General features: G+C 42.1%; 1 protein-coding gene across 3 annotated transcripts in view; it reads left to right on the forward strand.

The window, feature by feature from the left end:
• Positions 1 to 26,926, forward strand: part of cadm1b (cell adhesion molecule 1b) — a 155,631-nt gene that overhangs the window by 109,332 nt on the left and 19,373 nt on the right. For 2 of the 3 annotated variants that reach the window (XM_024442947.2, XM_024442948.2), the window contains 7 exons: positions 980 to 1,126; positions 6,117 to 6,269; positions 11,769 to 11,906; positions 14,618 to 14,776; positions 16,038 to 16,134; positions 16,467 to 16,639; positions 24,762 to 24,815. In XM_024442947.2, coding sequence (XP_024298715.2) covers positions 980 to 1,126; positions 6,117 to 6,269; positions 11,769 to 11,906; positions 14,618 to 14,776; positions 16,038 to 16,134; positions 16,467 to 16,639; positions 24,762 to 24,815 — 921 coding nt within the window. The remainder of the gene's footprint in view (positions 1 to 979; positions 1,127 to 6,116; positions 6,270 to 11,768; positions 11,907 to 14,617; positions 14,777 to 16,037; positions 16,135 to 16,466; positions 16,640 to 24,761; positions 24,816 to 26,926) is intronic. The other variant, XM_024442949.2, reaches the window with a different exon arrangement.

Raw genomic sequence — 26,926 nt, forward strand, 5'->3', positions numbered from 1 at the left:
AAAGGCAGGTGCTTTTTTTCCACTTTGTAAATGTCAGCCCAGTTTGGAGGTGTCTGACAACTCAGGCATGCAAATGTGCTATGTATGTTTCTTTGGGCTATTGCTGGGAGTCTTGTTCCTCTCCTGGTGCTAATCCAAGGCGTTTAAAAGCATTCTCCATTCTTCTTTTTATGCCTTTTGGCTCCTGCCGGATAAATATAGCACAAGGTGACTTTTGATTTACCCCCTCTCTCACCTGGAAGGCTGAAAACAAACCTTTTTTCTTTGTCAAACACAAATGGATGCTTGGTTTCAGGCTTTAATGATGAGGGCAGAGTTCTGTGAAAATAATGACCAGGTAGGCAGCCACAGGTGTGGATATACTCAGTCAGCGGCTGACTCAGTGGCTGACAAGGCTGTGATTCCTAAGAGATGGAGACTAAAGCCCTGTGCTCACAGACTCAAATGGAGAGCTATAATTCAGCTCTGTCTGTCTGTCTCTCTCTCTCTCTCTCTCTCTCTCCTGGCTTCCCTCTCTCTCTTCCACCTTCCCTTTCTTCCCTACCTCTCTCTCTCTCTCTCTTTCTCTCTCTCTCTCTCCCTCCATTCTTCTCTGTGTGTGAGAGGTAGTGCTTACAACCCATCTGGCAGAGAGTCACTGGACCCACTCTGAGCTGAGAGATCAATAACGCCAACCAGTGCACTGGGCCCTTCTATTGTATTAGGAGGATTAGGAATGTGACTGCAAGTACAGTCAACATACGCCTATAGCGGTCAGGCTGTGTTCACATCTCTGTGGGTGTGATGTAGTATTATGGTGTTCAATGTCGTGGTCTGTTATGGTACCTATGCTGTTACATGTTTTTGTGTGTCTCAATCCCAAAATAATCAACACTAGACAATAATACATTTAAAGAACACTAGGAAATAAAAGCAGAATGGCAGTAATTCTAGAACTTTCATGAGTTTCACTCCTCCTCTTGTCCATCTGTCTGTCCAGTTGAAGGTCAAAACCTGGGGACTGATAATGTATCAGTGATTGAGGGGGAGATGGCGACCATCAGCTGCAGGGTGAAGAACAATGATGACTCAGTCATCCAGCTCCTCAACCCCAACAGGCAGACCATCTACTTCAGAGACGTCAGACGTAAGTGCTTCTCATAGAGTTCCTATTAAATTATTAGAGGGGTTATGTCATAAACCCTCAAAGTTCCATAATGTGGTGTAAATGGTAGCCATCGTAGTCAGTGAGAAACCCAAAAACAGTTTATTTGGAATGAATTGCAGTAGAGGCATAGGTGATGCAAACTTCTCATTTAATTTGACAAATGGAATCATTCCTTTAAAACTGTCTTGCTAGCTAATTAACACAAATGCATTCCAGAGTTCTAAGTCCTAATTCTATGGTGCTGCTTCACTGGACACTCTACCATTATACGGACTATCTCATTAGACACGTTCTCAACAGAGGACATACAGGTTATCTCACTCATGAACCATATCTCAGGGACTCATTTCAAGTACCATACAGGGCCTCTTCTAGGAAAAAGGAATCACTCTTTAAGGTTTTGGCAGTTTATGGCAACTCATCAGATATGATGCTATTGGTGATGGCATCATATTTCAAGGGCTAGATTATAATACTGATATACAGTTGAAGTTGGAAGTTTACATACACTGGAGTCATTACAACTTGTTTTTCAACCACTCCACAAATATCTTGTTAACAAACTATAGTTTTGGCAAGTCGGTTAGAACATCTACTTTGACACATGACACAAGTCATTTTTCCAACATTGTTTACAGACAGATTATTTCACTTATAATCCACTGTATCACAATTCCAGGGGGTCAGAAGTTTACATGCACTAAGTTGACTGTCCCTTTAAACAGCTTGGAAAATTCCAGAAAATGATGTCATGGCTTTAGAAGCTTCTGATAGGCTAATTGACATCATGTATTTCAAGGCCTGTATTTCAAGGCCTACCTCCAAACCCAGTGCCTCTTTGCTTGACATCATGGGAAAATCAAAAGAAATCAGCCAAGACCTCAGAAATAAATTGTAGACCTTCACAAGTCTGGTTCATCCTTCGGAGGAATTTCCAAACACCTGAAGGTACCACGTTCATCTGTACAAACAATAGTATGCAAGTATTAACACCATGGGACCACACGGCCATCATTCCGCTCAGGAAGGAGACGCGTTCTGTCTCCTAGAGATGAACGTACTTTGGTGTGAAAAGTGAAAATCAATCCCAGAACAACAGCAAAGGACCTTGTGAAGATGCTTGAGGAAACAGGTACAAAAGTATCTATACCCACAGTAAACTAGTCCTATATCGACACAACCTGAAAGGCCGCTCAGCAAGGAAGAAGCCACTACTCCAAAACCGGCATAAAAATTCAGACTACGGTTTGCAACTGCACATGGGGACAAAGTTCGTACTTTTTGGAGAAATGTCCTCTGATCTGATGAAACAAAAATGGAACTGCTTGGCCATAATGACCATCGTTATGTTTGGAGGAAAAAAGGGGAGGCTTGCAAGCCAAAGAACTCCATTCCAACTGTGAAGCACGGGGGTGGTAGCATCATGTTGTGGGGGTTCTTTGCTGCAGGAGGGACTTGGTGCACTTCACAAAATAGATGGCTGCATGAGGGAGGAAAAGTATGTTGCTTCAATATATCCACATCTCAAGACATCAGTCAGGAAGTTAAAGCTTGGTCGCAAATGGGTCTTCCAAATGGACAATGACACCAAGCATACTTCCAAAGTTTTGGCAAAATGGCTTAAGGACAACAAAGTCAAGGTATTGGAGTGGCCATCACAATGCCCTGACCTCAATCGTATGGAAAATATGTGGGCAGAACTGAAAAAGTGTGTGCGAGCAAGGAGGCCTACAAACCTGACTCAGTTACACCAGCTCTGTTAGGAGGAATGGGCCAAAATTCACCCAACTTGTGGGAAGCTTGTTGAAGGCTGGGGCGGCAGGGTAGCCGAGTGTTGGACTAGTAACCGAAAGGTTGCAAGTTCAAATCCCCAAGCTGACAAGGTGCAAATCTGTCATTCTGCCCCTGAACAAGCAACCCACTGTTCCTAGGCCGTCATTGAAAATAAGAATTTGTTCCTAACTGACTTGCCTAGTAAAATAAAATAAAAAGGCTACCCAAAACATTTGACCCAAGTTAAAGAATTTAAATACTGATAGGTTTAAATACTAATTTAGTGTAAACTTCTAACCCACTGGGAATGTGATGAATGAAATATAAGCTGAAATAAATCATTCTCTCTACTATTATTCTGACATTTCACATTCTTACAATAAAGTGGTGATCCTAACTGACCTAAAACAGGGAATTTGTACTCGGATTAAATGTCAGGAATTGTGAAAAACTGAGTTTTAATGTATTTGGCTAAGTTGTATGTAAACTTCCGTCAACTGTATATGGGATGCTTTCTGTCATTGACTTTATGGGCCATTGAGTTGATTTATTGCTAGTTTTTATTCAAGCAATTTCCAGATAATCTCTTAGATTAAGAATCTAAAGAGAATCTAACATTAGGACAACGTTTATGCATGAGCATATGGCTTCCTCTGGGTTCAACCTGAGTTTGCTTAAGTTTTGCTTGTTTGTGTCTTGGATTGGAGCCAGCCTTCAAGGTGATATGAGAAACATTCTTCTTGTTTTCATATTTCATCACAATCCAAAATGCTGAGTAGGATCCAGATTGGTGTTCTAATTTCTCACTGTATGGCAGAAAGTTATGGAAGGCTGAGTGTACATCTCGGTCATGATTGTCTTGCTAATGTAATTTATGTGTTTTACCGTCGTAAAAGAGAGGTTCAAATAAAGATAACACAATGACACTTGTGACAGCCTTGAACGCAACACAAATAGAAGGATGTGTGGTCTACCAAATCACTTTTTTAAAGAGCTCCTCCTGTAACATTATCACACTGGCCTCACATTTTTTCGGTATTTTCTCTATTTAGTCTCATATTCCACACAACCTCTTGAACAGTTCGCCCTTTGAACAGTTCACTTATCACATTTCAAAACCAACTCACACTGGCAGCAAGGAAAATGGCTGAAGTGCGATAGTCAAGTGTTATTACAGAAGCAGTCGGGTATCAGTAAATTGGCTGGAGTTAGTATCAGAAAAGAGTCAGAGCTCTGATCATGTCTAACTGCTGCTCCTGGTTGAACCTTACCCCTGCAGACGGAGCCTGGTAAGTCCCAGGGCAGCAGATCTATTCTGGGCTGGGCTCCCAGAAGGCTGTGTTCTGTGGGGACCCCCCTCTGACTGGTGGCATTGTTACCTGTCACCAGGGCCTCTTTCTACAGAGTCATTCCTTTGTGTATGAGGAGGAAAACAACCGTGACACAGTCACACAGGGAAAACAACAGACACAAACACAGATACAGACACTTACACAAAACACTCTACCAGGAAAATAATACTGAACATTTACCGTAGGGCTACACATCCCCCAACAAATTGCAAACACACTAGCTTTCCTTCTCTGCTTCTTTTGGTTTAAATACCATAGAAGTGCTCAACAGAGCTATCAAATCTACTTACAGTCAACCACTTGGGAAGTTACAGTTCCAGCAATACTAACACAGTAACACTGTCCTTGAACCTGACGCTAGAGACCCAATATCAAGGTTTTTTCTGCTTTATATACTTGGTCCAGCGCGCCAATGCTTAGGGATTGAGGAAACAAACCACTAACTAGTCGATTTTAAAGGGGACGTAATAACGAGAAGGCACTTAACGGAGCAAAATATATATTTGTGACCAACTATCAATTCATGTTGGCGTCATCATCAACTTTTATAGGTCACATACAGTACATTACACCTTCAGCTGATGTAGAGGGTAATGATTCAACATTACTTATTGATTGTATGATTGTATTTTCCCTCTGTTTTACAGTGCAACCCTGATGTTGGCTACAGCCTAATTATCATCTCAACACATTTGAGTAATAACTTGTCAATAAACAAGCTGCTTCATGTCAACTAAATTCACTGGTTCTTGGAATGAGCCGTTTTTCTTTCCTAGCAGGGCCTTTGGCTCTCAAAGCTATAACGAGGCTCATTGCTGTCCTTTGAGGAGAGACTTCCAAAGAGTCCTCAAATTATGAGACAGGATTGGGAATGAGGTCTCGTATAGGAAGATGCTCAAAGGCCTCTGTAATGATCAATGTGTTGCCTGACATGTAGCTCTGACAGGAACGAACACCCATGTTTTAAAGATATGCTGAATAGATTGAGTTCTTTAGCTCTGCGCTTATAGAAGACCTGATAAGGAATGAGTAGGTCAAAACATCATTACAGTCTCCATGGAACCATCTGGGGTCATTTATGTAGAACAGTGTTCAAGTGGGGGGTTAACTGAAATGGAAAATCCTCTGAAAATATAGCTAAATGTAAGATGTAGGATGTTAAGCTAGGTTGCCACACTCAAAGCTAACTCGACTAACACTACTCTTCTATGGCAACCAGTCCGAACTACAGATTTTAGTTCAAAACAGCTACTTTTTAAATTTAGTATAGACCTCTAGTTCTTGCTATCCCAGAACCGTGATTTAATTGATTATGTATGTTACAGTACTTTTCCTTTTCCAGAATATGTGAGGTCGATTCGTTCATTCGTGACCAACAGCAGACCATTTTGACTTCCCATCTTGTTAGAGTCTTCATGAGCACTTCTCCTATTTTCCTGCCCTGGGAGTGCTCTGTAGACTGGAGAGATGAAATTGTTAATAAATCATCTTTTATGAATCATTCTGAAACTCAATTTTCTTTTTAGGACCTGGGTTGTAATGCTGAGGCTTTTTACCATTTAGGAGGCTTTTTACAGCATAACTACTAGCTATATGAATACAGACCAAATAATTGTACTGTACTATTTCAATATTTCTCTCTGCTCTCTCGGTTTGTTCTCTCTCTCTCTCTCTCTCTCTCTCTCTCTCTCTCGCTCTCTGTTTCTTGCTCTGTTTCTTTCTCTCTACTTCTCTCTCTTTCAGTTTCTCTCTCTCACACACATACCACACACTCACACATACACAAACACACACGTGTGTATCTCCTCATCCTGACTGTCTGTCTGGTGTCTGTATCTCCTCAGCCCTGAAGGACAGCCGGTTCCAGCTGGTGAATTTCTCCGACAACGAGCTGCGGGTGTCTCTGTCCAACGTGTCACTGTCAGATGAGGGACGCTATGTGTGCCAGCTCTACACAGACCCTCCTCAGGAGGCCTATGCAGACATCACTGTGCTGGGTAGGTTTTACACACACTTGCCTAAACTCACATGCATGAATGTACACCTGCATGTACACACAAATAACGTACACACACAAGTGACTATGTATGTACACAAAATATTATGTATGCACATTACATGGTGCCATATCGGTGGAGGATGAAGGGGAGGACCATCCTTCTCAGTGAATTTAATTTATTATTATTTTATGTGAAACATTAAAAAAGTTATCCTTTTTAGATTAAACTATACTAAATATGTGTCACCAAATAATTGATTAAAATGCACTGTTTTGCAATGAAGGTCTACAGTAGCTTCAGAAGCACTCTGTAGGGTAGCACCATGGTGTAGCCAGAGGACAGCTAGCTTATGTCCTCCTCTGGTACATTGACTTCAATACAAAAACTAGGAGGCTCATGGTTTTCACCCCTTTCCATAGACTTTCACAGTAATTATGACAACCTCCGGAGGACGTCCTCCAACCTATCAGAGCTCTTGCAGCATGAACTGACATGTTGTCCACCCAATCAAAGGATCAGAGAATGAATCTAGTACTGAAAGCATAAGCTTCAGCTAGATAGCACTGCAGTGCATACAATGTGGTGAGTAGTTGACTCAAAGAGAGAGAAAGACAATAGCTGAACAGCTTTTTACAAAATGAATGTGAAGCAAGAGAGAGAGAGAGAGAGAGAGAGAGAGAGAGAGAGAGAGAGAGAGAGAGAGATAGCTATATCTATATAACGTGTTTTTAATAGCAATAAGGCACCTCCGGGGTTTGTGATATATGGCCAATATACCACGGCTGAGGGCTGTGTCCAGGCACTCCACGTTGCATCATGCATAAGAACAGCCCTTAGCCGTGGTATGTTGGCCATATACCACACCCCCTCAGGCCTTATTGCTTAAGTATGTACTGTATATATATATTTTTTCAACTTTCACTTACTTAGCTAGCGAATGCAGCTAGCTAGTTTAGCCTACTTAAGCCTCTAATGACTCCCCATCCCGCATGCGGGAGCGTAATCATCGCCTGACACTAATTAGCATAACACAACGGACATACATATTCCTAGAAAATATTCCTATTCATGAAAATCACAAATTACATATATTGAGACACAGCTTAGCCTTTTGTTAATCACCCTGTCATCTCAGATTTTCAAAATATGCTTTACAGCCAAAGCTAGACAAGCATTTGTGTAAGTTTATCGATAGCCTAGCATAGCATTTTGTCCAGCTAGCAGCAGGTAACTTGGTCACGAAAATCAGAAAAGCAATCAAATTAAATTGTTTACCTTTGATGAGCTTCAGATATTTTCACTCACGAGACTCCCAGTTAGATAGCAAATGTTCCTTCTTTTCCAAAAATATTACTTTTGTAGGCGAAATAGCTCCGTTTGTTCTTCACGTTTGGCTGAGAAATCGCCCGGAAATTGCAGTCACGAAAACGGCAAAAAATATTCCAAATGAGCTCCATAATATCGACAGAAACATGGCAAACGTTGTTTATAAACAATCCTCAAGGTGTTTTTCAAATATCTATTCGATAATATATCCATCGGGACAATTTGTTTTTCAGTAGGACCGATTGGAGTAATGGCTACCTCTGTATTTTACGCGAGAATCTCTCTGGGAGCATCAGGTGACCACTTGCGCAATGTAGCCGCTTACAGGTATTCTTCAACATAAATGCGTAAAACTACTTCACATTGCTGTAGACACCTTCGGGAATAAGGAGAAAGAGTAATCTGGTTGATAGCCCATTCATTGCTCAATAGGGACGCATTGGAACGCAGCGCTTTCAAAACATGAGGCACTTCCGGATTGAATTTTTCTCAGGCTTTCGCCTGCAACATCAGTTCTGTTATACTCACAGACAATATTTTTACAGTTTTGGAAACTTTAGAGTGTTTTCTATACTAAGCTGTCAATTATATGCATATTCTAGCATCTTGTCCTGACAAAATATCCCGTTTGCTACGGGAACGTTTTTTTTCTTCCAAAAATGAAAATACTGCCCCCTAGTCACAACAGGTTTTAAACACCCGGTTCAAGAGAGAGGAATTCAATGTTAGCAAACTGACTATGGCTATCCAACACTGGAACTCTTCCATATCAAGGTAAGTGCTAAACTGTTTGCTGTACTGCATGATGGTAGCAGGTTTACTGATAGTTATTTCTAGTACACTACCGTTCAAAAGTTTGGGGTCACTTAGAAATGTTCTTGTTTTTGAAAGAAAAGCACATTTTTTTCCATTAAAATAACATCAAATTTATCAGGAATACAGTGTAGACATTGTTAATGTTGTAAATAACTATTGTAGCTGGAAACGGCAGATCACTCCTGTGTTCCAATGGCATGTTGTGTTAGCTAATCCAAGTTTATCATTTTAAAAGGCTAATTGATCATTAGAAAATAATTTTGCAATTATGTTAACACAGCTGAAAACTGTTGTTCTGATAAAAAAATCAATAAAACGGGCTTTCATTAGACATGTTGAGTATCTGGAGCATCAGCATTTGTGGGTTCGATTACAGGCTCAAAATGGCCAGAAACAAAGAACTTTCTTCTGAAACTCGTCAGTCTATTCTTGTTCTGAGAAATGAAGGCTATTCCATGTGAGAAATTGCCAAGAAACTGAAGATCTCGTACAGCGCTGTGTACTACTCCCTTCACAGAACAGAGCAAACTGTCTCTAACCAGAATAGAAAGAGGAGTGGGAGGCCCCGGTGCACAACTGAACAAGAGGACAAGTACATTAGAGTGTCTAGTTTGAGAAACAGACACCTCACAAGTCCTTAACTGGCAGCTTGTCATGCTGAAACAGGAAAGGGCCTTCCCCAAACTGGTGCCTCAAAGTTGGAAGCACAGAATCGTCTAGAATGTCATTGTATGCTAATATTTCCCTTCACTGGACCTAAGGGGCCTTTAAATGAAAAACAGCTCCAGACCATTATTCCTCCTCCACCAAACGTTACTGTTGGCACTAGCATTCGGGCAGGTAGCGTTCTCCTGGCATCCGCCAAATCTAGATTAGCTCGTCAGACTGCCAAATGGTGAAGCGTCATTCATCACTCCAGAGAGCGCATTTTCACTGCTCCAGAGTCCAATGGCGGCGAGCTTTAAACCACTCTAGCTGATGCTTGGCATTGCGCATGGTGATCTTAGGCTTGTGTGCGTCTACTCAGCCATGGAAACCAATTTCATGAAGCTCCCGACGAACAGTTATTGTGCTGACGTTGCTTCCAGAAGCAGTTTGGAACTCGGTAGTGAGTGTTGCAACCGAGGACAGACGATTTTTACACATCTACCACTTGTGTGGCCTACCACTTCGCGGCTGAGCCGTTGTTGCTCCTAGACGTTTCCACTTCACTATAACAGCACTTACAGGGAGCTCTAGCAGGGCAGAAATGTGACTTTTTGGAAAGGTGGCATCTTATGACGTTGCCAAGTTGAAAGTCACTGAGCTCTTCAGTAAGTCCATTCTACTGCCAATGTTTGTCTATGGAGATTGCATGACTGTGTGCTTGATTTTAAACACCTGTCAGCAACGGGTGTGGCTGAAATAGCCAAATCCACTCATTTGAAAGGGTGTCTACATACTTTCGTATATAATGTGTGTGGCTGCTGGTTCTGTGTTTGCATGTGATCAGGGGTGTACTGATTCGTTCGATTCTGCTGAAAAACATTTCTTGAACGGACGCAAGTGGAATGAAGGGGATAAACATACCTGCATTTGTCCAATAGAAACGCTTGTTTGCAGCTGTTGGACTAATGATTACGACCTACAGTAGATCAACTAGATGAAGGCAAGAGTGTGCAAGGCGGTATTGAGTATATTACTGTCTGTCACCTTGATTACTCTAATTTCTCTCAACATGTGCACCTATGTTGTAAACTTTCATTTATAGGCTAGGTTGTAGCAACCTCATGATGGGTACAGGGAACATTTGAGTATCATGTAGTAGTCTAAACCTATCGATGTTACAATGAGCTGGGTGAATGGAATATGAATGACAGTCATCTGATATGCTGTAATAGAAAGAGGGCCATGCTCATAAAAACAAATGATCGTCCTCCCTCATCTTAAACAGCACCAACCACCACTGTGCCATATTCACAAGTTAGACATTGCATTCTACCACACTCTCACACATCCTATATAAACTGTGAATATACAATTGTTTTAATTTATGTATTTTCTTGATTCATCTTGTTATATTGAGTCCCACTGTAACAAAATGTCAGCCAATTAGGCTCTTACAGTGCTCAATAGCATGGTAATGAATAGGAACAGATGCTGCTATGGATAACAGAATAGATCTATCTCAGACTGGCTTGTTTTTGGCAGCTGTGTTGACTTCTGACTGTTGACTGTGTGAATCCTACTGAATGTTAACTTGGCTGCTCTAAATAGTTCCCTATTGAGAGTCAGCTGTGACAAACAGTGGAGCTACGGCGTGAAATTACACTAACGCTAGAGCTGTATTATACATGCAGACATCCTGGGGGATTGAAAATGAATTAAGTACACTTCAAAGTAATTACTCTAGTTTTAGAAATGAAATCTAGAAGCAAAAAGTGTGAACTAATGGTGATATTTAATAGCTCTTGAAACAACATATATTTTTGAGTTTTCTCCAAGCGTCTCAGGCAGGCAGTTTCTCTATGTGAAAGACAGTGGAGGTTCTTGTACTTCAATGAGAAATGTAGATCAGCGGAGGAAATAATCAAGGTTGGACATGCTTAGCTTGTGTTCATTGGTCATGCTAATATATATGTTTTGTTTCCGTCCTGGGAACAGGACATTATAGCCTATAGCATAGTGGAACAGAACATTATAGCCTATAGCATAGTGAAACAGAACATAATAGCCTATAGCATAGTGGAACAGAACATAATAGCCTATAGCATAGTGGAACAGGACATTATAGCCTATAGCATAGTGGAACAGGACATTATAGCCTATAGCATAGTGGAACAGAACATTATAGCCTATAGCATAGTGGAACAGAACATTATAGCCTATAGCATAGTGGAACAGAACATTATAGCCTATAGCATAGTGGAACAGAACATTATAGCCTATAGCATAGTGGAACAGAACATTATAGCCTATAGCATAGTGGAACAGGACATTATAGCCTATAGCATAGTGGAACAGGACATTATAGCCTATAGCATATTGGGACAGGACATTATAGCCTATAGCATAGTGGAACAGGACATTATAGCCTATAGCATAGTGGGACAGGACATTATAGCCTATAGCATAGTGGAACAGGACATTATAGCCTATAGCATAGTGGAACAGGAAATTGTAGTGTAAAGCATAGTGAAACAGGACATTATGTGTTGACGTGCGTGAGGGAGAGGGCATGCATGTTTGTGTGTGCATTCCTTTGTGCATACATACGTGTGTGTGTTTGTGTGTACATGTGTACATGTGTGCTTCTGTATATATGTGTGTCCGTCTGTACATATATATCTGAAGCTCTTGATGTGTGTCTGTCAGTCCCACCAGGCAGTCCAATCATGGATTCTCAAGAGGATGTGGTCAGTGAGGGGAACGAGACAGAGCTCACCTGTACAGCCATGGGCAGCAAGCCTGCCGCCTCCATCAGATGGATGAAAGGAGAGCAGGAGCTGACAGGTCAGAGGAATATCAGCCTCCTCCACTTTCCCTCAGATATCATTCAGATATAACCCCAGCCAGGCAGCTTTAACTCTCCACAGCATCGTACTGGAAACTGCAGACTACAAAGGCTCCTTTTACATTCAGGACTTGGTTTCACACTCATCACAATATGCTATATCTACTGATCTGTTCAGGGACTAAAGAGTGAGTATGGACATCAATATTTCAGTTGTTCAAATTGAACTAGGTATAGCATTGACATTGAGTATTACTACCTATTCATAAAGCACTGTGTTAACTTAACTTAGCCACATTACAACAGTTACCAAAGAAGCAGAGCATTTTAGTGTTGGGCTGAACTTGTAGTGTGCCTTTTGCAGTGACCAGATAAATGGCTTCAAATTAACTCCCAACTGTTCACCACCCACTCACTACAGCCTCCCCCATGGCCCAGCCAGCAGCCTAGCTGTAACAGAACAGTGTGTAGGCTACGGTACATCCCTATAGTACATCACTGAGGCGCCCTATGTCTCTACTGGTTTAATACACTCATAAACCTCATCGCCAGATAGCAGGGAGTTGCTATGGAATCCGCCCGGCAACAGCCTGTAAATCTGGTCCCTGCCTACTGAGAGCATCCGCTACCTGCTGCTGAAGGACCACAGCTCACACACCAGCAACACGTTTGCTTCTGTTGATCACGTCTTTTGGTTGGTCAGACTTCTGATTCAACGGTTTGAAAGCCTTGCTTTGAAAACTAAAATGTACTCTCCACACTAAAAACACTCATGAACCTCGCTTATTATATTTGACACTATTAATTGCTAAATGAATTGCTAAGTACTTTTGTGAAAATACTTTATTTGAATGCCTCAAGCCTGCTGTAGGCTCCTGGAGAGAGGTGCAGTAGTGTATGGTACTATGGTGTGGTGCCTTATTGCTTCACATTTGTTCAAGAAGATCCATCTATTATTCAGCCTATCCATACAGCAAGAGGGACAATTCATTTCAGCCTGATCCTATCTGCATAGGGACTGGATATCTCTGTTGTCAAATTATATACATGTATGTATTAGAATAGAGAGGACTCATTTGGCTTGCTGAGCATACTCAATATTTAGACTGAGCGAATATAAGATAAATCTGCACCTCCAGTGTTACAGAAGTGGAAGTCAATTTGTGTTTTTGAGATCTTGCATCCTCTGTGGTAGGCTGGGCTGGTGTGGTTACGTTAGGCAGGCAGGTAGACAGGTTCGTTAGATTAGTGAAATGCCACCATGTTGAACAGAGGCTAATCCAGACTGCCAGAGGACGGATGTGGGCGTACCAGGAAGTCACGTCCTGTCACGTATACTCCCTCCCCGGCCTCTAGGTCATCAGGCTGCTGATTATCCCGCACACCTGTCACCATCATCTCACGCACCTGCGCCTCATGACACTCACCTGGACTCCATCACCTCCTTGATTATCTCCCCTATATCTGTCACTCCCCTTGGTTCTTTCCTCAGGTATTATTGACTCTGTTTCATGTCGGTGCGTTGTTTGTGTTTCGTGTTTATTTTTTATGTATTTATTTATTAAAACACTCACTCCCTGTACTTGCTTCCCGACATGCAGCACACTCGTTACACATCCTTTAGCACCTATGGAAACACAGCTCACTTCTCATTATGACTCTCATAAGCAAATACTCTCATAAGCAATTCATTTGCTTATGAAGCTCCCCACTTGGCACACACTGAATCAATGTGGTTTCCATGTCATATTAATGAAATGACGTTGAACCAACGTGGAATAGACGTTGAATTGACGTCTGTTCCAAGTGGATCAGGTTTACATTGAAATCCAAGTCACAAGTTGCTGATATACTCATTGAATTGTCAACAACTAAGGATAGATAATCTGAAAACACCTAAAAACAGGGGCCTAAATCAATGTTTTTTTTTTGGCTACGATTATTACTGAATATTTGCAGAGCAAACCACTAGAAAGAACCTTTCTCTAGGGTTGTTTTTCAGCAACCATCTCTCAGGGGTTTTCCCTATCTAAGTGTCATGGGGTTAATAGCTATATAGCAATGTGCATGTTAGTGTATGTGGTCAGTGTGTGTTGGAGCAGCAGTGTGATGCCCTATCTGAGCCCTAGACGTGCTCCCCTGTGACTGGCTGGTCGGCTGGCGGAGATGGAAGTGTGCTGCAGGTCACAGAAGGCCCTGTAATTATATTCTCACTTCATTAAGTGCGAGTAAACCATCACACTCAGCACTATGGCTAACGCGCTGCCCCTGTGGCATTGTAATGCTCTCTAAATGAATGCCCCTCTGACAGCCAGACACATGTAGGAGCCTGGTGGGCAGCTGATTACTGCAGGGGTTAGCCTAGACACCACAGAACAGAACCCCACTCAGACTCCAGGCTGCTGCATAGACACACACTCATTATCAAACCACAGCCACATCATTCCTACCTCACTCTGGATTCAATGAGAATCTTTGGGTTTTTAAACTACATCAAGTAGGCTTGTAAGTGTAATGATTTTAAGGTGTAACAGGTGGTCAAAGTCACCTTGTGTTTAGCTCGACTGCACACATAATGCAGTGTGAAATTAAATATTTTTGTTGTGGTAGATGTTGTGTCAATGTGAATAATCTGATCATCTGTTGTGAGTTAAGACATCTCTATAGACGTTGGTTCCCCTCACACCTGTGTGTATTTTATTGTTCCTAGGCAAGATGACTGTGGATGAGACCTACGATGGGATGTTCACAGTCACCAGTAGGCTGAGACTCACCGTGTCCAAGGAGGACGACGGAGCGCCAGTCAGCTGCATCATCGACCACCCAGCCGTGAAGGACCTCCGGGCACAGAGATACCTGGAAGTGCTATGTGAGTGACCCGGAAGTGAAGCAGACATGGCCTGGAAATAGAATGTTATTGACTCTCGCAGTCCCGAAGGCTATCACAGAGGGGGGATACAGCGCCTTCAGAAAGTATTCATACCCTTTGACTTATTCCACATTTGTTGTGTTACAGCCCTTTTCTCACCCATCTACACACAATACCCCATAATGTCAAACTGAAAACATGTTTTTAGATTTGTTTAGCAAATGTTTCTACAATTATCATGCTGTAATGCAACAAAATGAGGAATAAGTCAAGGGGTATGAATACCTTATGAAGGCACTCCATATGAATTAATTAGATCATCAATTCTGTATCTAGTTAAAATACCTGGCAGTCCAGAGTTAGAGATTGGCTTTACAATACATCTCCTGGAATATAATATAATCACCTCCAGGTAAAAGTTACTTTTGCTCTAGTCTTGTGTCAAATGTGATTTTCTATTTCCTCAAACGATTTATTGGTTGAAGAGGTAGAACAGCTGTCCTTACACAGTGTAGATCATCAGAGAAAGGTTACACTAACCTTTGGTAGTCTATGTAAAATATTCATTTATTAAAAGAGACGAGTGCTTTGCCTAACCTTTCTAGGCTAAAGGGAAAGCTCAACTAGAACCGCTTGACATTTTGGCAATCTTCTGCTAACATAGATAAGAGAAAGAAAAAAGATCTATTTTACTTTAAGGTTAGATAGATTGTCTGAACACATAGCCCTTTTCTCTGTTTAACCATGGGGCTATGTTCCTTTGATAGCTAGGATTATGTAGTCCTATTCCACTCAAAGCCTTAGTCGGTGGAGTTGAGCTGAAAATATACTGGTCATACAAGAGTAATAATATAAGTAATGGTGTAACGACACTATGGTAGCCAGCCAAAGCACTCCTCTAAACTCCCCAATGCATTATAGCATGGTCCTTTGTAGCTCAGTTGGTAGAGTTTGGTGCTAGTAATGCCCAGCTAGTGGGTTCAATTCCCGCGACCACCTACATGTATCCGTGCATGACTAGAAGTTGCTTTTGAGAAACCTGTCTGTATATGTTATATTTATTATTATATTATAGCTCACTGACAAATGTCTCTTTCACTGGTTTGAATATACACTATACAGCCTTTTTATAGAGTGACTAAAAGCATGAATCAGGTTGAGATAGGTTGACATTGCTATAGCTGTGAGTATGATATGAATTAGAAAGTGTGTACTGCTTGTAGACAATGTGTATGTGAAAATACCATCTGCCTACTTTCAGATCAACCAGAAGTGAAGATTGTTCAGGCATTCCCTGAAGGTTTAACAAGAGAGGGAGAGAATCTGGAGCTGACGTGCATAGCAAAAGGCAAACCACAGTGAGTATCCATCCATCCACACATATCATGTAATACTAGTTAACAGTACAGCACTCTGTCCTTAAAAATACCAACATAGACAGCTACATGACACTTCCAGTCGTCCTATATCCCCTTTCTGTCAGCCAAAGCACTCCCCTAACCTTTCCAATGCATTGTAGCATTTAAATGTTACCAATTGGTAGTGTGTTCTGTGTATAATACATCATTAGACGGAACCTGCCAATGGCTCTCCCACACTGATCTGAGTTCTGACCTTTAGAGTGAAATTTTGTCTATTGACGGGGGTCGTGCAGGGTCTTTCTGATGTGGTTGGTATTTGTGTCCTCCAGGCCCCATCAGATCAGCTGGCTCAGAGTGGATGATGATGTGCCGTCTCACACCGTGATCACCGGCTCTGACCTCTTCATCGAAAACCTCAACAAGTCGTACAACGGCACGTACCGCTGTGTGGCCTCCAACGCCGTGGGAGAGGCCTACGATGACTACATCCTCTTTGTATATGGTACGTACTGTTATACGGGGCGTTGTGGCTACTGTCGCCTGTAGTTTGTTCTGTGATTCTATCTATATTTGGAGATGAGTCCAGGCAAGGTGGTCTGTATTGCTGATACAGGTTTTCATGTTCACAGCGTGTACAGATGTGTCTAGTAGAATTGTTGCCATTAGGTAATCTTAACCACTCATTGGAATTTGCTAAATTTTCCATTGAAGCTTCTCATGGATCAGTTCACTGATTACAGGTTTCTCTAGGTGAATACGTCACAGAAACCATATCACTGACACACTGTAACATAGTAACAGATGGCTCTGACTAACAGATTTATTCTGACTAACACTGACAGAAAATCCTCACTCTAAAATGTATGGCTCTCTGACTTAGGTTACTATGGCACTTATAGCAATGCCACTCTGAGATTGTATTTCTGTAAGTGCTCTTAGGCAGATGGTGACGTCTGTTTGTCCCTCTTAGTCCCCTAGTAATTATCTCCCATCAAAAGGATGGCACGTGCTATTAAATAACAGTCCAGGCCTATTAAGGGTTTCATCCTATGACTGAACTCGTAATTGGCGCACTATCCACTCTCATCCATTAGAGGCATGATTCAAACTCCCTCTCTAATGTCACTGTCATACAGTTACAGTGCCTTTGGAAACTATTCAGACCCCTTGACTTTTCCACATTTTGTTATTATAAAATGTATTCAATAGTTTTTTCCCCCTCATCAATCTACACACAATACCCCATGATGACAAAGCAAAAACAGTTTTTTATACATTTTTGGAAATTTATTAAAAATTAAGCGCTACAAGCTTGGCACACCTGTATTTGGGGAGTTTCTCCCATTCTTCTCTGCAGATCCACTCAAGCTCCGTCAGGTTGGATGGGGAACGTCATTGATCAATTAGCTTCAGAGATAATTGTGAGATGTTCCCCAGAGATGTTCGATCATGTTCAAATCCGGGCTCTGGCTAGGCCACACAAGGACATTCAGAGACTTGTCCGAAGCCACTCCTGCGTTGTCTTGGCTGTGTGCTTAGGGGCGTTGTCCTGTTGGAAGGTGAACCTTCGCCCCAGTCTGAGGTCCTGAACACTTTGGACCTCAGCACTCTCATCAGTTATAGTCACAGCTGTGTACATCCCCCACCCACTCAAGCGAACACCAAGGCGGCCCTCAAGGAACTTCACTGGACTCTATATAAACTGGAAACTATATACCCGGAGGTTGCATTTAATATAGCTGGGGAATTTAACAAAGCTAATTTGAGATCAATGTTACCTACATTTTATCAGCATATTGATTGCACGACAGGTAGGGCTAATACTCTCGCCCACTGCTACTCTAACTTCTGCCCACTGCTACTCTAACTTCTACAAAGCCCTCCCCCGCCCTCCCTTCGACAAATCTGACCACAACGCCATCTTGCTTTTCCCTGCTTATAGGCAGAAACTCAAACAGGATGTACCAGTGACGAGAAACATTCAACGCTGGTCTGACCAATCGGAAGCCATGCTTCAAAATTGTTTTGATCACGCGGACTGGAATATGTTCTGGTCAACCTCAGGGAACAACATTGATCTATACGCTGACTCGGTGAGTATGTTTATAAATAAGTGCATTGGCGATGTCATACCCACTGTGACAATTAAAACCTACCCTAACCAGAAACCGTGGATGGATGGCGGCATTCAAGAAAAACTGAAAGTGCGATCCAGCGCATTTAACCATGGAAAGAGGTCTGGTGATATGGCTGAATATAAATAGTGTAGTTATTCCCTCCGCAAGGCAATCAAATCAGCGAAATGCCGGTACATGGAGAAGGTGGAGTCGCAATTCAACAGCCCAGACACGAGATGTATGTGGCAGGGTCTACAGGAAATCACGGACTACAAAAACAAAAACAGCCACGTCACGGATAGCGATGTCACGCTTCCAGGCAAACTAAACACTTTCTTTGCACGCTTTGAGGATAATACAGTTCCACTGTCGTGACCCGCTAAGAAAGACTGCGGCCCCCCCTCTCCTTCTCAGTGGCCGACGCGAGTAAAACATTTAAACATGTTAACCCTCGCAAGCCTGCTGGCCCAGACGGCATCCCTCTCCGCTTCCTCAGAGCATGCGGAGACCAGCTGGCTGGTGTGTTTACGGACATATTAAATCGCTCCCTATCCCAGTCTGTTGTCCCCATATGCTTCAAAATGGCTACCATTGTTCCAGTACCCAAGAAGGCAAAGATAACTGAACTAAATGACTACCGCCCCGCAGCACTCACTTCTGTCATCAGGAAGTGCTTTGAGAGACTAGTCAAGGATTCACCACCACCTTACCGGCCACCCTAGACCCACTTCAGTTTGCATAATGCCTCAACAGGTCCACAGATGACGCAACCGCCATCGCACTGCACACTGCCCTATCCCATCTGGACAAAAATAATACCTATGTAAGAATGCTGTTCATTGACTACAGCTCAGCATTCAACACCATAATACCCTCCAAGCTCATCATCAAGCTGGAGGCCCTGGGTCTCAACCCCTCCCTGTGCAACTGGGTCCTGAACTTTCTGAAGGACCTCCCCCAGGTCACTTCGCTGACCCTCAACACTGGGATGTGTGCTCAGGGGTGTGGGCTCAACCCTCTCCTGTACTCCCTGTTCACCCACGACTGAGCCATGCACGCCTCTAACTCAATCATCAAGTTTGCAGACGACACAACAGTAGTTGGCTTGATCACCAACAGCGATGAGACAGGGAGGAGGTGAGGGCACTCAGAGTGTGGTGTCAGGAAAACAACCTCTCACTCAATGTCAACAAAACAAAGTAGATGATCGTGGACTTCAGGAAACAGCAGAGGGAGCACCCCCTATCCACATCGAAGGGACAGCAGTGGAGAAGGTGGAAAGTTTTAAGTTCCTCGACGTACACATCACAGACAAACTGAAATGGTCCACCCACACAGACAGCAACACAGCCTCTTCAACCTCAGGAGGCTGAAAAATTGTGGCTTGTCACCTGAAACCCTGACAAACTTTTACAGATGCACAATCGAGAGCATCCTGTCGGGCTGTATCACAGCCTGGTACGGCAACTGCACTGCCCTCAACCGCAAGACTCTCCCGAGGGTGATGCGGTATGCATAATGCATCACCGGGGGCAAACTACCTGCCATCCAGGACACCTACAGTACCCGATGTCACAGGAAGGCCCAAAAGAACATCAATGACAACCCCCCAAGCCACTGCCTGTTCACACCGCTATCATCCAGAAGGCGAGGTCAGTACAGATGCATCAAAGCTGGGACCGAGAGATTGAGAAACAGCTTCTATCTCAAGGCCATCAGACTGCTAAACAGCAATCACTAACTCAGAGAGGCTGCTGCTATATTGAGACCCAATCACTGGACACTTTAATAAACAGATCACTAGTCACTTTAAACAATGCCACTCTAAATAATGCCACCTTAATAATGTCTACATATCTTACATTACTCATATCTCATGTACATACTGCATTGAGACCCAATCACTGGGCACTTTAATAAATGGATCACTAGTCACTTTAAACAATGCCACTTTAAATATTGCCACTTTAATAATGTTTACATATCTTACATTACTCATATCACATGTATATACTATATGTTATACCATCTACTGCACCTTGCCTATGCCGCGCGGCCATATCCATATACTTATATGTACATATTCTCATTCCCCCCTTTAGATTTGTGTGTATTTGGTAGTTGTTGGTCATTTTTAGATTACTTGTTAGATATTACTGCACTGTTGGAACTAGAAGCACAAGCATTTTGCTACACTCACATTAACATCTGTATGTATAGGTGACCAATACAATTTGATTTGAGAAGTTTTTCATCAAGTATCTCTCTGTGATTTGCTACGTTCAGATTTCCCTCGATCCTGACTAGTCTCCTAGTCCCTGCCGTAGAAAAACATCCCCACTGCATGATGCAGCCACCACCATGCTTCACCGGAGGGATGGTGCCAGGTTTCCTCCAGACGTGAAGCTTGGCATTCAGGACAAAGAGTTCAATCTTGGTTTCATCAGACCAGATAATCTTTTTTTCTCATGGTTTGAGAGTCATTAGGTGCCTTTTGGCAAACTCCAAACAGGCTGTCATGTGTTTTTTACTGAGGAGGTGCTTCCATCTGGCCACTCTACCATAAAGGCCTGATTGGTGGAGTGCTGCAGAGATGGTGGTCCTTCTGGAAGGTTCTCCCATCTCCACAGAGGCCCTTCTGAGTCTTGGTGGTTCCAAACTTCTTCCATTTAAGAATGATGGAGTCCACTGTGTTCTTGAAGACCTTCAATGCTGCAGAAATATTTTTGGCACCCTTTCCCAGATCTGTGCCTCGACACAATTCTGTCTCAGAGCTCAGCGGACAGTTCCTTCAACCTCATGGCTTGATTTTTGCTCTGACATACACTGTCAACTGTGGGACCTTATATAGACAGGTGTGTGACTTTCCAAATCATGTCCAATCAATTGAATTTACCACAGGTGGACTTCAATCAAGTTGTAGAAACATCTCAAGGATGACAGGATGCACCTGAGCTCAATTTCGATTCTCATAGCAAAAGGTCTGAATACTTATGTATTAAATAAATGTGCCAAATGTTTCTAAAAACCCGTTTTTGCTTTGTCATTATGGGGTATTGTTTGTAGATTGATGAGAAAAAAAGATATTTAATACATTTTAGAATAAGGCTGTAACGTAACAAAATATGGAAAAAGTAAACGGGTCTGAAAACCTTTCCCGAATGCACAGTACAGTATCTACAGGAAAATATTTGAGGTTTGGGAATCAGGCTGTAGCCTGGCTTCCAGATGCATCCTTTGTTTGGAATATGATTATTTGGGGTTTTGAACAACACACATCTAGCAGTTCCAAATAGATTTAGCTTCAGTTTGGAGCTTGTGAGAAAGTGAAACAGTCAGGATAGAAAACATTTTCCATACACACCATCTTTTGATATATGTTGTTTTGTCTTTTACGTTCATACTTGTTGTAGCACGTTGGTTTGATGGGGAATGTGAGCTGACCATTTGTTTTGGAGATTTACATGCATAATCAAGTTCTATAGTAGGTGTCTCTTCATCTAGACTCTCCTCATGTCTCCATATTGCATTTTCCTACATTTCTTTGAAGGAACAACCTTCTCCTTACTCAACAGAGATAAACTGGACGAACTGCGGTACACGCAAAGAAGACTCATGAATGAATTTCCATGGTGAAAATGTGTGTTTGCTGGTGTAGCAAACATGTGTGAGCTGTACATGTAGAATAATGAACTATTTGTATGCCTTTTGCACAGTGAAATATCCCATTTTACATTTTAAGTGCAGCTTTGCAATCTTTTACCACCTCAACATTAGAAACAGCATATCTCTGGTGTTATCAGAGCTATCAGTGCAGTATCTATTCTTCTAGTTAGAGCATTAATGAGACACTGGAGATTTGAAAAAGGTGCTAATAATGCTGTTTAATTATGTTTGAGATTCCCAGTTCTATTATTCCACAGGATTAGATGCCAAACAAAATAAGCCATGCTGTTAGTCCATAAGAGGATTGTTTTGCCTGACTAATCATGCTAGCTACTGTACACTAGCTTAACGAGTGTGTGTTTCTGAGCATGGTTACATCTAGGGGTAAGCATGATGAGAACCACAGATGTGTCAGATTAGCAGGTGTGTCTCTAGGTGAAGAGACTGCTGGGTGGCTTTTTCTGTGTACAATATCCTGTTTTCTACTTGTATTAGGCCCTGGAGGAGCCCATTAGTGTCTAGTGTTGGAATCCACAGCTGCTCTTAGTATGTCCCTGATGTTCATTAACGTGGATCTGTCTGAGGACTATGTACAGTAGTTGTACCATGTCAAAGCTAGATGACCAGGAACACTCCTAACTACTGAAGGGCAACAGGAGAATACAGTATGTGAATCAATGTGAGTGCTATTCTAGACATATTAGATATTCATGTATGCTACTTTCTGAGCATGGGCATGTACCGTTTTCTACTCTCATCTTCCCTCAGCCTAGCACTGCACTAAGAAACACTCCATCCCTAACCGAAATATTGTGACCTCTCTGTGTACTCCGGCACTAGAAGGGCAAGTCTACAGTAAATAACAGACCCTGTTTAGTTGTCAGTTGTTTTCTGGTCTAAGGGTGAGAGAGAAGGTAGATAGGCTTGTTGGCCTCTGAGTTGTTTTCAGTAGGCTGTGAATGCTGCTCCATGGTTGGTTTAAGTCCAGTGTGGGAGAAGACAGGTCCAAAACAGGCTCCCAGCTAGTCTCCCACCAAACTCTATTCATTGTACAAAGCTGACCTGGTGCTATAACTCACACATACTGGCTGTTGGCAGGAGATCAATTATGTATTTTGCTCAAGGGTTTGTAATGCAGTTGACTCCCTGACCCAAAGATTTCCTACACGACCATGAGGTCAAAGATTCCCATGCAGCCATCTGTGTGTCAAGCCTAGTCAGAAAGCATGCTCAAATATGGCTCTGTTGACCCTGAGTTGGATGAAGGGCTGCTGTGAAAACAAACGTGTTGAATCACACAGATTCTGGCCATCACCCATCTCTGCACCATAGAACAGAATAACAGATGAAACATCAGGCTACAAATCAATAACCCAGTCATACAGTGTCAAGAGAAAACATAGTGTAATGTGTTTTGAAAAATCCATCTGAGGACATGGTTGTACTGTAGTACTTTATGGAGTATTTGTTTGAGTCAGAAATCTCCTTTGCCCAATGATGAAGCAACTATGCATATAAAGCAATGTATATAGAATTGCTAAAAGATGAAGAAAAATAATGTTTATTAGCTGCCAGGTTTAAGAGGGCATAGTTAAACAATTTCTCCCATGTTGTTTCAGTTTTCTTACAAATAGAAATGCACCCTGAAAATATGCCCCCTTCAAATATATTCATATTTCAGCAATCATAATGTGGAGCCAAGTCATCCAGCCTGCAAATTGCCCATGGAGAATACTTGTTTGCTAGACTATTATATGTGCCACATCCCATCCAGGCCTTTGTGGCAGCCTCTTATCCCTGGCCTGCATACCCTATTTCTCAGACTCTGACATTTCAGCTATCAGACCGCCTTCGGTCACAGAGAAAGAAGAAATCCCCCATAAATATTGTTTGCGGAGAATCTGTTCCTGATATCCCCTTCCTCACCTCTCCTCCCCTTTCCCCATCCTTCCCCAGCAGCGACATTATGCCGCCCTTGATGTTTTATCATTAGTTTGGAAGTGTGTGGTCCCCTACTGTGGACTTCTGATGGGCACAGACAGTAAAGGCATGGAGACAGCCAGCCAATTTCTCCCGCTGTGACTTGTCCCCAGCAAGGGGCCGGCGCTATCTCTCTCTGTGCCAAAAGCAGGCAGATATTCCCTGTGGCAGGGAAGCTTTCAAGCCTCTTAGCACCGCTGCATACCTGTATTGGCCTCCATTTTGTCATTCTCATTATTTTGTTTGTGGTGTTATGAAAGGCCTCATCAGTCAGTCTGTTACTGTTGCAAGGGGTAGAAAGAACTGCAGGGGAGTGTGCCAGAGTTGCTTAATGCACTGCTTAACTTAATTACTGGAAATAATCACTTAATATGTTCATTTATGACTTCCCAACTACCCATTGAATGTTTATGAGCAATATTGGACACATTAAGTTTGTTTTTCAAACTACGGTATGAGTATACAAAATGTTTAATTTGATGTGTTTATGCCAACGTTTTGGCCTATTGTTGATGAGTAGAGGTTTAAGTAAGGTTGGAATGACCTGATATCACGCACTGTGCATTATCTATGCTCTGATATTGCCTTCACTATCACTAGAAAAGCCATCAATGATGCGTTGACACAGTTTACAGATGAAGAAGGCAATTTTGGAAAAGCAACATCCTTCCTGAGGGAAAAACATACACAGCATACAATACAGAACCTAAATCATTATCTCTATAGTGGTACTACAGTAGTTACTTAGAGATTTGACACTTTCCCAATCCTGCTACTTCCATACTTGCATGACCCCATCCTTAATGGCTTCTCACACTTTATTTCTTATTCATGTCTTTATTTTGTATGTTTTCCATCTAGATGCTCCTACCACGATCCCCGCACCCACCACCTTGAACCTAGACAACACCCAAGGTACTGTATGTCCACGCTTTGTTCACTCTCACCCCTCGCCTGTGTGTACGCGTGTGCATGCTTGTTTGTGTGGGTCTGCAGTAGTGTTGTACAACGAGAAAGAGAGAGTGGGTGAGAGAGTTTGGGAGAGAGGAAGAGAGAGGGAGAGACTGCGGGCAGGCAGTCTTAATCAGATTGTCCTGCTGATAGGTGAAATGGCGGACGACCTACACTGTGCTTTCAGTGACACCTGTCACATGTTTGATCTGTGAGGATGGAGGAGACATGTTGGTCGCTTGGCTCTCTGCTATCTTATCAGCATCGCCATGCAGCCTTATATCAACCTGCGCACGCTGTCATCACATTCACATTATAATGCCCTTTACATCTCCCCCATCAAATCACAATCACATCCATCTTTGTAGGCCTGGAAACATTGACCGTTTTATATATATATATATATATGGCGATTTTAGCATGTAAATCTTGGTTTGGCAAACTCTATATATATTTTTTTAGATGCATGCCAGCAAAGCAACTATACAACACAACACTAAACACTACATTAATTGCACTATAACGGTGACAAATGGTGCCCACAAACTGTTAGGGCCAAGACAATTGTCCCAACTGCAGAGCTTTCTTTTCAGCACCATGGAGTGAATTCTTACCACGGCTACACCTGGCTGTCAGTGGAAAGGAAGCAATCCAATGTTATTTGTTACCTAGACTTTACTGCAAATGACACTCAAGTCTTGAGAAAAAAACAATACACTGATATTGCAGTTATCATGACAGCCTTTATAATAGGATGCTTGTGACCACACACATCTAAATATTGCACTTGGGGAAAAAACATCTTAAAGTAGAAATAGAATGAAACAACCATGCATTCTATTTTTGCTCTTTTATAGTGGCCACTGTAGTACTGTAGACATCGATCAAGTGTGTGCAAAAATAACTTTCACTGAGTAAAAAATGAAATAAACCCTCCTCACTCACACAAGTGTTGCTGTCAAGTTCAACACCACAAAAACAATATTTTGTGCCTAAACTGCACATTATTACATTGTACACTTTTTGCACTTTTTACCCTCTGTTGGCATAACTGATCTCTTTCAGGCAGAGAGGACACCTGGCATAACCCTTTTTATCCACTGTATTGAACAAGTGAGAAAGAGAGAAAGTGTGTGGTGTTCCTTTCAACTCTATGGTGGCATCCCCCTTAAACCAGGCCCAGCTCCAGCTACACTTGATCCCTGAATCCACTTGTTTAACAAACAACGCCTCATTTTCACCTAATTCTCTCATTCTGAAAATTAACCACATACTGTAGAGGGAAAACATTAGTTCACAGATAGTGGTTAGTTCGTTAACTAGTTAACATTTCACACAGATTGCCAGGGTCCAGTAAGCAACTAACGCGTTATAACTTGAGTAACGGCAAGGAGTCGTGTACCAGTTAATACTATAGAGAATTGGTTAGGTTACTAATGCTAGCTCATCTGATGTTGTCGTTAGCTGTCTGACTTTGTGTAATGTCCAATGAGCACCGATACGTTTTATCTATAATTTCTCTTCATATGACAATGATTGAAAAGGATTTGCCAGTAGATTGTCAATGTGATTCATGATGATGACTACTTGTCTAGCTTGCTAGCTAAGATGTTGAAAGTATGATCAGTCCAATCAAAGCTACGGTAGATATAATTTGATTTGACATCATTTTATCTGTGGCCAATGACCTTGAGCCTTCTTGGATGGGCACTTCTAATGTAAATATATGGCAGCACACAAGGGGCTAGAATTGTTTTGCCCTCCCTTACATTTTGTGGTGACTTAGTGTCCCCATGAGTGAAAGCAAAAAGTGAGTGAAAAAAAAAATGTATGTGGCTTTATTAGCTCAATACTTAAAAAAAAATGTTTGCAAACTGATATGTGACACATATTAATGCCAAAATATCATGCAAAACAGGCAACAAAACATATATTAATAATAATAATAACTGCCCACCTGGCCTGAATGATGGGTCGCCACTGCTTATGATATGGATGGAGGCCCACCTTTGTACATACCTTTTAGTGCTGGATCTTCTACAGTACTGTATGTAGCTCAGTTCCTATTCTTTTCA

This window comes from Oncorhynchus tshawytscha, linkage group LG13 (assembly GCF_018296145.1).
Source record: "Oncorhynchus tshawytscha isolate Ot180627B linkage group LG13, Otsh_v2.0, whole genome shotgun sequence".
NCBI classification, from domain to species: Eukaryota; Metazoa; Chordata; class Actinopteri; order Salmoniformes; family Salmonidae; genus Oncorhynchus; species Oncorhynchus tshawytscha.